The 15,000-nt window shown below is 39.6% G+C and overlaps 1 protein-coding gene across 1 annotated transcript in view; it reads right to left on the bottom strand.

Annotated features, from left to right (window-relative positions):
* LOC138026944 (peroxisomal ATPase PEX6-like) overlaps positions 1 to 15,000 on the bottom strand; it is a 39,307-nt gene that overhangs the window by 12,266 nt on the left and 12,041 nt on the right. Inside the window, exon 9 of the mRNA XM_068874416.1 lies at positions 14,056 to 14,227. Coding sequence (XP_068730517.1) covers positions 14,064 to 14,227 — 164 coding nt within the window. The 3' untranslated portion in view covers positions 14,056 to 14,063. The remainder of the gene's footprint in view (positions 1 to 14,055; positions 14,228 to 15,000) is intronic.

Here is a 15,000-nt window from a genome sequence, read left to right as displayed (position 1 = left end):
ACGCTCCTATTCCAATAACGCTAGCTGGATATTTAAGTTATGAAGTCTGTAAATACAGTGCAGATTGTACACATTTGCCATTCTAGCCTGCATGCAAGTTAAAAGCAATAAAACTTTAACAAAAGCGAAAGCCGCATCTTGTCTTTAATATAGCGTGATATCGTGACACACTTCTAGCGGGAGTAGGAAAGTTTTCTTTTGTACGCATTGATGCGTGTATGTCAGGAATGCAAATTGCGTGCGACCCTAAACATAACAAAATAAATTTTACCGGAAACAGATATTTGTCTGAAATTTTGTCACAACAAAAACAATTTTGTCCACTAGTGCGAATGTCAAAGACTAACTATTAAGCTCCTCCAGTGTTATTTCAAACTTCCTGTGTGTGTCATCACATGAGATAAGTACAAATAAAGCATGAACTAATTCCTTAATTCATTTATAAATGCTCATGCAAAGATAAAATTAACACACACACACACAGAAAAAACGTTTGATGAAACTTAAACTTCAAATTTCCTTCAAAGGAAAGCGACAGAACGTATGACTATGAGCCACAGATTCTTTTCCAAGTTTGTTAAACAAATTCCACTTATTCTTATCTTACAAAAGCCTGAGTATATAGTTTTGGAAAGGTGTAGTGTAGCAATCTAGGATTTCCACCAGGGTTTAATGGCAGTCTGCTTAACTGACCACTCCTTCTAAGGAGTTTTTCAATGCCAATGAAACACACGACAGAAATAAAACACAACAAACTTTTAGAAATGCCAACTGGCGGAAAACAGTGGACAGAAGAGGGACTCGAACAGGGGAGCTCTGGATTTTACAGTAAATCCGGCAACTTAACCACTCGGCCACGCGACCACTCTGCCTCCGTGAGACATCATTTCTTGGTTTTTTTTTTCGGAGCATTTAACAGTGAGGTCACGAAAGCGTGACCTGCACCTAAACCGAACAGACCTTTCCATCGAGTGGACCGGCGCCATCCAGGTTGGGGGTCAAACATGGCGAAAATCACAGTTTATGTATGGCATTCAGTGTTTCCAGACTAAAAACAATTGTAAATAAGCTTTATCGGCTTATCGAAAAATCGGCTTGAAAACAAGTTTTTGAGCTTATATTAATTTAGTAAGTTAATAAAGGATGATAATCAGTTTCCGGCGACAATGTCAACAAACGAAAATTATCTCATTTGAGGTAATCACTTTTTACAAAATTTTTGTTTTGGGAGGGCAATGGAAACTTTAAATTCCAATATAAGACGAACGAGCTTTTTTTGTTACATAATATTTATTTGGATATAATAATGCAGTAATAAAAGTGGAGGTAGAGTCAACCTTGGCGTAAAGTGCTCAATGCTGTGGTAGCAGAGCTAAGTATACATAAGTTGAAGGATTAAAGAGGACGCATCAATTCTCTGTTACTCTGAGTTTCGCGCTCTTCAGACAGAACTTTATTCAACTAAGAATATACCTTCTAATATACAAATTAGATAAGTAGTTAATTAATTCACTAGTGTGATGATCTGATCTACGTGTGAAATAAAGATTCTTTTGAGCTATTGTTGGCGGCTTGTGAAATTTCCTAAGTAAAACTTATTCTCGTGGCGGCATATATATACATCTATGTAACATTGAAATTTGTTTGTTCCTCAGAGGTTCAAAGTCGATCAAAATCCCACACATTTACAGTACGTCAAAGCCGCGGTTAGCTGCATACCAAGAAACGGCAATAACCGTGGAAGATTGGCAGTATAGAAACCCTGTATTTACTTGATAAAAGGCTCAACTGGCTACTGTAAAAGTTTCTTCCTGCAGCAAAAAAAACAACAAAAAAAAAAAACAACAACATACAGACAAAAAAAACAAAAAAACGTAAGTTTCACGAACAATATGAAAACTTGAGACATGAATGAATGATCCTAGGGACAATACTGTAAGTGCAAACTGTTCTCTGGCTCCAACGATTCGCCTCACTGAATCCTCCGTAGTAGGTAGATATTAGACGGATGAAAACCTCTACTTTCAAAATCAACATATAACTTTGTGCTACAGAAAGTCTTTCTCTATTACTTGTTTCTCTCGCTGTCTTTGTTGTGCAATGTAGGCGAAGTATCTTATATGTGAAAGGATACGAACGGCTTTGACGTAAAGATGGAGATGGAGACTGCACGAACGCTTCACTGACGTTCTTGGCACGATAAGCGCAACTATTTTTCCTTATTCAACCAATATGATAAAAATCTTTTCGTGGCGCTGCCGTAGCCGTCGAAGCCACTTAAATTTCTTGCATTTGTACTCAGTTTAACGAAAGATTAACTTCCGTCGTAAAGCATGGTTTAGGCCTCTCTATGCTATGCCAGGAACGGCATCTATATCAGTTATTCGACTCCTACGAGATACACTTAGATACTTCCGGAGTCATCTTCGATAAACCCATTTGCTTTTGATTCAGAGTGAACTAAAAGCTTCAGCGGATTATGCCACACACTCGTTTATTTCTGGTTCTGGTCTTTCTTTTGTCGTATTGACTCATTCAGCAATCTAGTTCCCAGGGATTTTCTCCGCCGAGAGAAAAAAAGCCCTGGGTATGAGGTTGGTCGTTCAGGTCATTTGCACAGCCTGCCTCGCGCTGTGAAATGTAGCCGTTACACAGGAAGTCGTTTGCGTGTTCGCTTTCAGCTGTGGTACAGTTGTTTAGCAAATTCGTCAAACTGTGTGGCAAACTGGTGAGGAAATCGGGTCGCCGTCTTCGAAGCCTTTTCTTCTTTGGCCGCACCCAAGAACGATAATTTTCTTCAGGGTTAATCCCTTCTGTTTTTACTTTCTTATAATATACCTTGTGGGTGCAATATTCGTTACAATGTATCGAAGCTGGAAAAATAATTGAGTTGAGGAAACTTAGTCATTTATCTGACTGGCGCTTTTGAATTATACACGATATAAATTACAAAAATAACAGTCATGGATGTGGCCGGAGAAAGATATTAACTTGAAAATGATTGCATTTCAACTTGACAATGTTTCACACAAGTCATTCCAATTCGATTGCTCACTGAAGAGTAAAGGACATTGCAACCCCTTGAATCATTGCGAGACACATTTTATGAAAAGCCGGACGGTAGAACTCAATACCACTTTTTACGACGGAGTTTTGCAGAACTTATCAGTTGATCGCCTCTCAGTAAAGACTCGGAAGGTGTGTTACACTGTCAAATGTTCGGAGCGATTGGCCATGTAATTATTGGTTAATAAATGGAACCGTAAAAAGCGACTTTAGTTAGATAATCCTGATAAAGTCCGCTAAACGCATTGCAAATAGCTGGGAGAAATTATAAGTCGGACACATGATGTTTCAATACAAAGTCCGTTCAAATTCATTAGCAGGAAACGGAGAGCTTCTGTTGTGCTTTGCAAGTCATAAAGACATGACTTTATAAACAAATTATTTCACACTGTGATCTATGAGCTCAAGAAAAAAATCATTTCAAATGAATGTGATATTCGTATTTATAATACTATAAGACTTCTTCTGTTCCGTCTCGAGCAAACAGCTGAGGGTCAGCTTAGAGGACCGAAGGATCGAGAAAAAGGATGTCACTCAAAGCCATGAGCTTTTCTAAGCTCTAACAACCCAACGTGATGAACTACATTGGTTCTTAAGTTTATGTGCAAAATAAATTTCCCACTTGGCTAATAACAAAGTCCCCCTAAACGATGTTTTGAATGTGTCCAGATAAAAATTATCACTATATTTGCCGAGAATTTCAGTACAACGACTTCAGCGATCAATTTGTTTTTTTTAGCTTGTCACAAACTGCTGTTATCTTTTTTGAATCTGAACCTCATTTGGACTGAACTACGCATTATATCAGTCGCATTCTAGATAGCTAGGAAAAAGAAATAAAATTGTGCAAAGTTTAAAGGAGAAGGTGGAAATGTCCACTGACACATATTAACTGCTGTAACATCCCTTGAATTTGAGAACTCATTTGGAACTGCACATTATGTCGCATTCTAGATAACTGGGGAAAAAGATATAACATTGCGGAAAAATTTAAACGGAGAACGTGGGAATGTCTTAGCCAGTGTAGGCGCATATCTAACAACTATAACTGTAACATGCACGTTTCCCTAAATTACTAGCAAATATGTTCTTGTTAAACCAAGTATGAAAAATTCTATTACTGCACAGTTAAACGTGAAACATTTCATGGAATAAACTAGAAGAGAATTATTTCCTATTCGCAGACCTGAAAGTTGTCCAAGCATGGGTCGACGTGAGTCAGACTGGTTCGAAGGACCTTCTGCCATGTTGTCGATTAGCTAGGAGGGAGAACTTGAGTGCACAGTGGTTCTACGTGATTATAAAACCAAGCTTGGCCTTAATCGTTTATAAAACCACAAAAGACCCTTGAATGGCTCTAAATATATTCATTGGTGCAAAGACAGATCACGATGTTAGTCGTAGAATTTTCTGGAAATTTATATATGCCTTGCAGGTACAATAGGTTCAAGTTATCAAATTACCATTCACCAAAAGAATATTTACATTCACTGTAAGGGGCTTGTGGTGTTTCGAGGGCATTTAAGGGAACTGATACGCGATTTGGGAAGATGTTCAAATGTACGGCATCTCGAACAAAATGGTTTTGGAACTTTCTTGGATTCTCTAAACATCGCACGCCAAGGGTCAAAGATTGATCAATGAGCGATTGGAAATCCTTAGAGCGTGTAGAAATACTCTCCAGATACTATAATCAAATATAATTATGGTATCTCATAACACTGGAAAGTTTTATGGGAATATATTAACCGGCACTAAAAGGTGGATAGCTGTTCGAAAATTATGAAAACAAAGAGTCATGTGCCTGGAGTGTGAAATATCAACTGGTGGATGGTCAGACAAAAAGACTGCCTCGATGTCATACAAAAAAATGCCGTAGACCTTTTTGGTTTTAAGATACAGTCAAGAACTTGTAAAAGTCAAAGAGTTTTAATTTATGAAGAAACAAGCTCTGTCATTCTTGAAATTCAAATTCGTCTTTGCAACGACATTAAGTTGAACCCGGCCCTGTCTTATTTTTTCACGAATTTTTCCCCCTTTTCCTAAACTTCAATCACTAAAAAGAAACGCAACGAATTCACCCCAGATTCAGTTTGCCTGATATATTACTTGTTTGGGGCTAGATGAAAAATGAATAGAGTCAAGCCAAATTCGTATGTGTCTCTGTTTAAGGGTAAATTATTCGTCGCCAGAGGCAATAAAATTTCCAATTTGTATAAGCTTGTAGCCGGCCCTTGATAGTGTTCCATATTAACAGAAACTTCTAGAACTTGACTCGACAGTATTTAATTGAAACTTTCATCTTTCCGAAACCATCGCATAAAAAAACCTATTTCACTGATTAAACCGGTTTGGATTAAAAGATATCCAGTGCCGCGGTCGGTGCATCCCGGCTCACCGAGCCGAAATCTTAAGGTGAGACGAATAAATGGTGAAACTGATGTAATGAGCAATGTATCTTCCAATGGTGATGTTTATTGTATGTATAAAAGTACTGTTGAGTCTGATAAAATCTTAAACGTCGCCGACTATTCAAATGCAGAAGCCATGTCAAAGGTATCCTGTGGTGATCTTTATATGTTCCACCAGAAGGGTTAGAACTTTCGAGAGTGTAGATCAAATCTTTAAGTGTGATTGTTTAAACTAAAAAAATACAAGAACAGGTTTTCTTTTAAATTAAGGAAGCGGCGTTGGATTTGCATGCAATTGCACATGTTTAAATACCTACTCCAATCACATCTGCAGTGGATAGATTTGTCTAACACGTTTTGTAAATATTGATGAATGGCTGCAACACTCGAAATGACGGGCTCTCGAATCTTTTTTGCGGTGGTTAATTTACCCTTATCACAGCGGCGTTGGATAAACTGCCAAATTCAGGGACACTCAACCATAATCCTCGCCCGGTGAAATATGTCAGTGTTCGGGAGTGTCAAACTGTTCCAAGAATTTCGGTTTTGAACTGCGTTGCCAAACAGTTATAGATTTCTTCAATAAAACACCACTCACCTAAAAGATTCGCAACCAGGGAAAAATAGTCCCTTACATTTTCGGAAGGATATTTTTGCAATTTTTAGCACTTAAAAACGTCATCTACAATTGTAGCAGCTTGTTATGAGCAAACGGTTCGCTAGAAAGTTTTTAGAAGGCCACGTTCAGCCAGCAGAAGTTCTGAAATGAAGATATTATTCCCTAAAATTTAATTAACTTAATTAAAAGATCTCTTTAGACAGTCTTTATACCTTACAAGGAGCCTAGAAATCATTGAAGGCTTTTGGCTTCATTTTCTCGTTGGGTGCCCTTGTAAATTGTCGTCTAACCCCCAGGGGAAAAGGGGGGGGGGGGGGGAAATATGAAAAGGGTATGTATGCTCGTCTTCTCGCTTAGAGGTGTAGATTTCGGATTTTGGTGTCACTTATGGGGTGTTCTGGGCCAAACGCCATCAAATGTAGCTGTGAAGGGGTAAAAAAAAGCCTGGGCCACGCCCAGATTGGTCTCCTTTAGGGGTCCGTTTCATTCAAAATGCGACGAGTATCCCCACTCCTTGATATGCGAAGTCCACCCCCCCCCCCCACCCACCCCGGGGAGGCGTCTAACACGCTTTGTAAATTACAAACTGGATGCCTCATGAAACTGACATGTGATTTTTAGCATATAGCATGCGCTTCGTCTGAATTATTACTTTCAGTTCCAGCTGATGGCAGACAATATTTTTTCCTTTGATGCTCATAAAAAAAATAATTTCTTTTGAAAATGTGGCTGAAATCTTCGTGTCACGGTCATTTTAAAGATATCAAACAGGACTTCGCCGCAGCCCTTTCTTATGCAGAACAAGTTGGTACTAGGATACATGTACTCGATGTATTCTTTAGTAGAACCATTCAGTAATACATATGTGAAGTTCTCTCGCGGTCCTGTTTGTGATGCCGTACAAGGTGGTTCGAACTCACGAATCTGGATGAAATGCAAAAGCGTGACCATTTTAACAAAAGCAGCTGAATCATCAACTGTTGTTCGTTCAATTAAGCTTTAAAAAAGGTTCCAGTTTACGGGTTGATTAAAGGAATTGAGCCCATTCCCTTATTTTCCCAAAGCAGATCATGTGACAATGCTTAAAGGGAGTATTTTTGGACGTGGACATGCGATTTATCGCAGGCACTCTTTCCAATGACCAAGACAAAGGTCAGTCCTCATGAATATTATCCCATGATCTGCATTGAGGAGTCTGTTTACAATTTATTTCATCAACATACAAATTTGCTCATCGGCATCGTGCCATAAAAAATAAAATGACTTCAAAAGTTGGTAGACCTTGTATATATCTTAGTTATCTAAGTTATCTAAGCCCAAATAATCTGCGAGATGATAAACGTCAATATCTGAGAGATTACCTGGAGGCAAAAACATTATGAGGACACAGATTATCAGTTGAAAATTTATAAATTTTTGAAGCAATGTTTCTCAAAGAGTGTTCGTTTTATAGTGCTCAAATTTTCAGAGATTGGTAATTAAGCAATGCATTTTCGTATTCAGTGCTTACGTTTTGGCTGATTGATTTAGACAGGGGCACCCAACGTCAATTTTCGGAAAATACCTGTGCGGAAGACGATTTGAGATCTAGAACTTTCGGGACATTTGTTGTAAAATTTCTTGCTTGCCTGCCTGTCCTGTCTCCATTTTTAAAGGATTTTTACCCTAAAAAGGTCACCTTGAATTTTCGGGAGCCTTTTTTCTGGCTGAAATTTTCGAAAAGGTAACTTTTGATACCTATAATTTTCGGATCACTAGATTTTCAGCTAGGAAATCCGAACAGATGAAAGAGTTTTAGGGGATAAAAATATGCCTATATCTACCATTTAAATACCAAAATACGTTTAACAATGCTACGTTTAAGTGGTTTTGACCTATATTCCCGTTGGGTGCCCCTGATTTAGACTTTATACACGACTTGAAGATCATCAGTTAATAAGCAGAAGCTTTACTGCAAGCAAGCTCTTCCGTTGAAATGGCGCGCGGTCGAAATATAGGGTCTTGGTTACTATTACCCAAGTGTCTATATTTCGACCGCGCGCCATTTTCAACGAAACAGCCTGCTTGCAGGTTACAGAAGCTTGAGCAGTTGTGAAGAAAGCCTGAGAAAAATCAACCCATTCTCTTCCTTGAATTAACGATTATCGTTAATTCTTAATTTGCTTTGAATTTACTATTATTATTTACTATTATTATTAATTTAGAAGACTGAAAGCTTGATATGGATTATGGGAAATGTTCATATATTTTTTAAAAGACAGCCAAAGTGTAAGGAAGTAGGACTCGAACCTGGGAATGTTCATTATTAACCCGTCACCTAACCACTTGACCACCGCACCGCTAGCTGCTCAGGAACAATATTTTAAACACCAGTTGATAATGCTGTGTTATCAAACGACAACAAACAATATTACATTCTGCAAAGACCGCTTTCCAAACTTCACGACAAGGCTAAACATTTTAAATCCAAGCTTAGGCTTAAATTATTAACCTAGCCTACGACGAAATTTTTTTTGAACAGCGATATTCTATGGCAGGCGTTGTATTGATCTTCAGTGGTGAAGCGGAAAGAAGCGGTTCCTATGGAGTAGAAGCCGAATTGCAAAACAAATAATTATTGAGAAATGCTGAAGTTCCATGCTGATCGTTCCACCGCGAACCATTTATGATTGCTTTGCTACTAGCTGCTGGAGTCGATTCAATCATGACTGTACTTGTAATTAAGGTTTAGTGCCAGTACTTGGTATGGAATTTTCATCTGGCAGAATTTAGCCAGATATGCAGCAGGGGAAGAGGTGGGGTATGTGTTCATTTTTCCAATTATTTTCCGACCATAGGTATTTTTCAAGTGCACACTTTGATTTATAGTATTTGAAACTGAAAACTCACCCACTAGTAAAAAAGAATCAAAGATGTCGTAGTGTAAAGGTGGGGCGGTCAAATGTTTCCAAGGTAAAAAAAAAAAGTTATCTTTTTTGCTCAGCTAAAACTGAGGAACGGATCAGAACTCTTGTAGACCGAAGATACGAAAACGTGGAAGGAAAGAAAGGAAACATAGTTCAAACCCTGGCCGAGCTCAAGCGGCGAAGAAGCGGCCGCTCGCACTCCGGTGTCATCGTCTTCCTAATCGCGTTCCTGACCACGTACTCGAAACTTTCCATTACGAGACAGTTTAGCCTGTTCCAGGCTCCCAGATAGTCGGGGAAACGAAAACAACTGCGTGGGAAAAAAGGAGTGGGGGCTAACCCGCCTCGCCTCGACCCAAGCCCCCACTCATTTTTCGCACGCATTTTTTTCCTCTTTCCCTGCCATCTGGGAGCCTGGAACAGGCTAGAGACAGTTGGGATTGAAAACACACCAATTGCGATTCCCGTAAAAGGCTTTACTTGTCTTTCTTGGCAGTATTTTAAGCCGCTTCCATCTGGTTCTGATTCGCCGGTTATGTTGCGACCAAACCGGCGTGTGTGTGTAAATTCCAGAAGCTTCTCTGGCCTGATATGCAGCCTTATTCTTCTATGTGGAGATATATAATCAGCCAGCCTGGGCCCATGTCTGGAAATGAACGCCAGGAGTTTGAAAAGCCTGTGACAAGATTGGGCGTGGGAGGCTCATCGCAGTGAAATCGGACTCATTCAAAGCCGTCTGAAAATACGCGCCTGATCTCGAAACCCTAGACGACCTAGAGCTTGTATCCGCCGAGTTAAAAACGGGCATGCGATCAGAAAATACTCTTCAACTCTATTTACTGGCCTGACCCGGACAATACTACAAGCTGGTTGGAAAATTTTAATATTTTTCTCGACCACGTTTGTGATTCATACGATTTTATGGTAATTTCTGGTAACTTCAACTCGCGTAAAATCCTGTGGGATTCTATGGACTTAGAACACTTAGACCACTTTATTTTAGGGTGCATAATTACAGTAAAAAAACTGTACTCTCCCTTATGGCCCTATTTAACTAAATACAAATAACTAAAATAATAAATTACTCAAATACTAAAATATTAAGGTACTAAGCTACGAAATACGAAATACTAAAATACTAATTGAGAAGTAGTTAAATATTATAAACCTAGAAACTAAAAATGTCACCATATAAGCTAAAAAACTCTGTCAATCCTAAAGGTGTCAGGCGTAAATTTGCACATTATTAAATCAAAGTAACTTTTTCTGAATTTTTTTGCACTTGAAAAACAGACAAAGTCTCTATTACTGGTAACAACATTCCAAAGTTTAACAGCATTATAAAAGAACATGCGCTTCATGCTATTTGTTCGTAGAATAGGACTAAACTACAGGTTGCAAAGAAGCAATTCATCGAATGCCTTAATGACCACTACTTGTCTCAAGTAAACCTGTTTGCCACGAGGGGTGCCTGCATGACCAAGTGTCCGTGAAGTAGGTGTTGCACAAAGAACAATTGGACGTCTTTGTGAAAGCATCCCGCCGTTTGGTGTAAAACTACGCAAGCGCAGATTTCGATAGTCTACGCGCGTCACTCAGTTCACTGGGACTGTCCTCATCTTTTAAATGTAATGATGCCGCCAACATCGACACGGACTGGCAAAACTGGAAGGATGCATTTCTTGATGCTGTAGCTAATCATGTCCCAAGGAAAAGGCTTAAGGGGCGTAATTTAATCCTGTGCCGTGGATAGATGGCTTTATACTAAACCTAATCAAGAAAAAGGAGACAGTACGGCGAAAACTAAAAAAAAAAAAAAAAAAACAACTGATAATGCAGCTCTAGAACAGAAGTTTAAGAACTTGCGCTCTGAAATAAAACGCATGCTCAAGGAGCGCCGGGCGGAATTCTTGCGTTCCATCGTATCTGATGTGAAAAAGAACCCAAAGCGCTTTTATTCCATCCTAAAGCATAATTCAAAATTTCACACAGTGCCTAACCGTATTTCCATGGCAACGGCTACCGCCGGAACAACCGCCAGCAAGCCTGGTTCGCAGCTACCTCCAAGGACATTAGCTGATGACCCCAAAGAAATAGCGAATTTATTTAAATCATATTTTGTATCAGTCTTCTCTCCTAGAATACGAGAGGTCTTTACTCCATCGGAAGATCAGCCAATTATGACTGACCTGTGTTTAAGTTTCTCTGAGGTACAAACCGTGCTGGAGTCGCTTGATGTTACCAAGGCGACCGATCCCGACGAGATTCCTGCGCGCTTGCTCAAAGAAACGGCCTCCGTAATTGCGCCGTCCTTGTGTCAACTCTTTAACAAGTCTCTAAGCACCGGGACTATCCCACAGGAGTGGAAAATAGCTAACGTCGTGCCGGTCTTCAAGAAGGGCGATGCAGAATATACGGAGAACTATCGTCCGATATCATTACTATCATTGGTATCCAAGGTCTCAGAGAAGTGTGTTTTTAACAGTCTTAAGGATAGGCTGGCTAGGGTTGTGAGGTCGTGCTAACATGGATTTCTGAGTGGCAAGTCCTGTACCTCTAATCTCCTGGAAGCTCTCCATCATAGTGGATCAGTGCTTGACTGTGGTGGTCAGGTGGACACGATATATATGGACATGTCGAAAGCTTTGGACACGGTGTGTCACCAACGCCTTCTGCATAAGCTGCGCGGTGTTTGGATTCGGAGGCAACCTGCTTCAGTAGCTTAACTCTTACTTAACCAACCGACGTCAAAGAGTGTCTGTGCTTGGAGCGATGTCCGAATCTTTACCCATCACCTCCAGAGTTCCCCAAGAATCCATAATGGGACCGGCTTTATTTCTGTTGCCCCCGTTTGGTATGGACTGAGTTCTTATCTATGTGAGAAACTACAAAAATTGCAAAACCGAGCAGCTAGGGTTATTCTTCAAGCCAACTGCGAGGTAAACTCAAGCCTGCTACTTGAAAATTTGAAGTCGGACAAGCTATCATTAAGAAGAAGATAGTATAAAGCTCTAATGATCTTTAAGTCCCTCAACAGGTTAGCCCCATTGTACTTGCATGAATTATTCAGTGAGCGACCCACAGACTGTGACTCGCGGGATTCTTTCAGTAAGCTCAACTTTTAGCTATTTGAAACGTAGCTTTAGCTATAGCGGTGCCTTACTATGGAATTTTCTTCCTGAAAGTATTAGGGCGATTAGATCAATTGGGAAGTTTAAGAAGGAAATCAACCGCGCTCTTGAAACATTCGATTCCCACTAGGCAATCTTGTAAATTAGTTTTTTATAGCTATTTTAATTTTTACATATGATTGTAATTAAAATACTACTGTCATTACTGAAGATTTTTAACCGAGTTTAAATAAAGAACTACTACTACTACTACTACTACCACTACCACTACCACTACCACTACCACTACCACTACTACTACTACTACTACTACTACTAGTAGTAGTAGTCGTCGTCGTCTTCGTCGTAGTAGTAGGGACCTTAAGATCTACGACGGCAACGTCGACGAAAACTTCACCTCAAAATAGAACTTCGCTCTAGTAAAAGTCTTTCGTGATTTTTCCATCTTGTGCTCGTCGTACAATGTGGGCGAAGTATCCTAAAAATAAATTGGTACGTGTGGTTTTAGACTGAAAATAGAGAAGGAAAGATTCTCTGTTGCATGCTCACGTTGTCTTCAAAACCTAAAATTTAGTGATTTCCCGTCGTCGTCACGCAGAGAACCGCAAAAATATGAGCTAAAATCCGTGCTGCACGTGCAGCACGATTATTTATGCTCTTTTAACCAATGATATCATTGTTTTCTGGCGTTTTCGACGACGTCGTCGTCATAGATCTTAAGCTCCCTAGTAGTAGTAGTAGTAGTAGTAGTAGTAGTAGTAGTAGTAGTAGTAGTAGTAGTAGTAGTAGTAGTAGTAGTAGTAGTAGTAGTAGTAGTAGTAGTAGTAGTAGTAGTAGTAGTAGTAGTAGTAGTAGTAGTAGTAGTAGTAGTAGTAGTACTAGTAGTAGTAGTACTAGTAGTAGTACTACTACTACTACTACTACTACTACTACTACTACTACTACTACTACTACTACTACTACTACTACTACTACTACTACTACTACTACTACTACTACTACTACTACTACTACTACTACTACTACTACTACTTAAGGGCAGCCCTCTGGAGGGCTTGACGACCGAGCGCGACCTCGGGCTTTACGTATCGGATGATTTGACTTGGAGCAAGAAACTAAATGAACAGGCAGGCAGGGCGAATAAATTATTAAGATACATTATGAGAAATACACGACCTATACAAGATACCAGCTTAAGACGCTTAATGTACTTAAACTAGTCCGGCCGCTGTTCGGCTACGCCTCGCAAATTTGGGCGGCCCAATCTGTGCAACTTATCTCTTGTATTGAGAGAACGAAAAGCCGCGCAACCAAATACATACTGATATTGCTTTTTTTAGCCCTATTTCCTATACAGAAAGATTAAGATCGTTAAAGTTGCTTCCCATAACATACTGGCATGAATACCTAGACATAATATTTTTCTTTAAATTGACGCACGGGCTTGATAATGTAGATAGCAATACTGTACCCCGTATTCGATCCACGGGCAGAAATACAAGATCAAATACTACTGTTATCAAATATACAGTTAGTAGATGCAGAACACAAACTTTTTACAAATCCTTTTTTACAAGATTTACTCGCATATGAATCACTCTCGCCGACGAACTTGAACTCAGTATGGACAGTCTCTATTCTTTTAAAGCCACCATGAAATCATACTAGGTATCCGCCCTTGCCAACCCCCGTCGTTCTCGAAGTCTTGTCATCGCATGTTGCAAGTAATTGCACCTAAATTTCTTTTACAAGTATATTTTAACAGGGCCGGCGGTAATTGACTTAGTCAAAGTGTTTGTTCATTCCTAGAAACCTTCAAATTCATCATCGACTCCATCACTTGTAAAAACTACCGGTACCTTGAACAACGTTCTATTTGTCTTCCATTATTTCCAGTTTCAGTGAAACGCAAACAATCTCACCGGTGTCTTTACTTGGAATTCATGTTATTTGCCATTGTAAACTGCCGTTGCAAATCCTTGTATCTCTTCAGCTCCTGAAGGGAAACAGAGGGAACAAGGGCGTCTAACGCCTTCCGAAAATCCTCCTCGGTGACAAGGATTTCATCAATCTCGAGACTTGGGTCTGCTTTGCCTAAAGTAAAGAGGCACAATAATTAGTTCAACTATTCACCAAAGTGGAGGTGGTTTGTGGTGGATATTTGCCGAGCCGCGAAGCGTGTGTCGTGAAAAAAGGGAAAAAATTAACCGTGTGTCGTTAATTATTTAGTCCAGATAACCGTGTTGTTTGTAGCTTTTCCTAAGCTCTGAACAATTATTTGATGTAAAAATTAAGCGTACACCGTGACAACGCGAAATTTTTAACCGTGTACCGTGTTTGCTACACCCCCATTGAGACCCTCATATCCACCACTAGCCACCGACACTGAGAGTTGCTCAGAGGTGAATAGCAAAGGTTATAGACCCTTCAACGGTTTTTGACCGCCATCTTGGCTGGGGGGCAAACACGGCTTCTTTTACAGTAACTGTATGGGATTTTGGCCGACTTTGAACCGCTGAAGCGCCGCTAAAAAGAGACAGATTTCTAACTTTTGCCACTACTTTAAATACTTTTATTGATATTATTCATTCAACAGAAAATAAGGCCATTAAGGAAGCTATGACGTCCGTAAATTCGAATAATAAATCTTTTCATGTTGCTTCTAATTTCGCGGCAATTTGCCGCGATGGTTTTAGAAGGGTTTGTATGGAATCTTAAAAATTCGTTTATGGTCGTTGTAGCTTGAATCTGTTCTTTATATTTCATGAAAATAATCTCAGTATAAATGTCTTTTGAAAGACACTATCACTGTGGAAATCTGTCTCTTTTTAGCGGCACTACAGCGGTTCAAAGTCGGCCAAAATTCC

This window comes from Montipora capricornis, chromosome 12 (genome assembly GCF_036669925.1).
Source record: "Montipora capricornis isolate CH-2021 chromosome 12, ASM3666992v2, whole genome shotgun sequence".
In the NCBI taxonomy this organism is placed as follows: domain Eukaryota; kingdom Metazoa; phylum Cnidaria; class Anthozoa; order Scleractinia; family Acroporidae; genus Montipora; species Montipora capricornis.
This window is presented reverse-complemented; position numbering and strand designations above follow the sequence as displayed.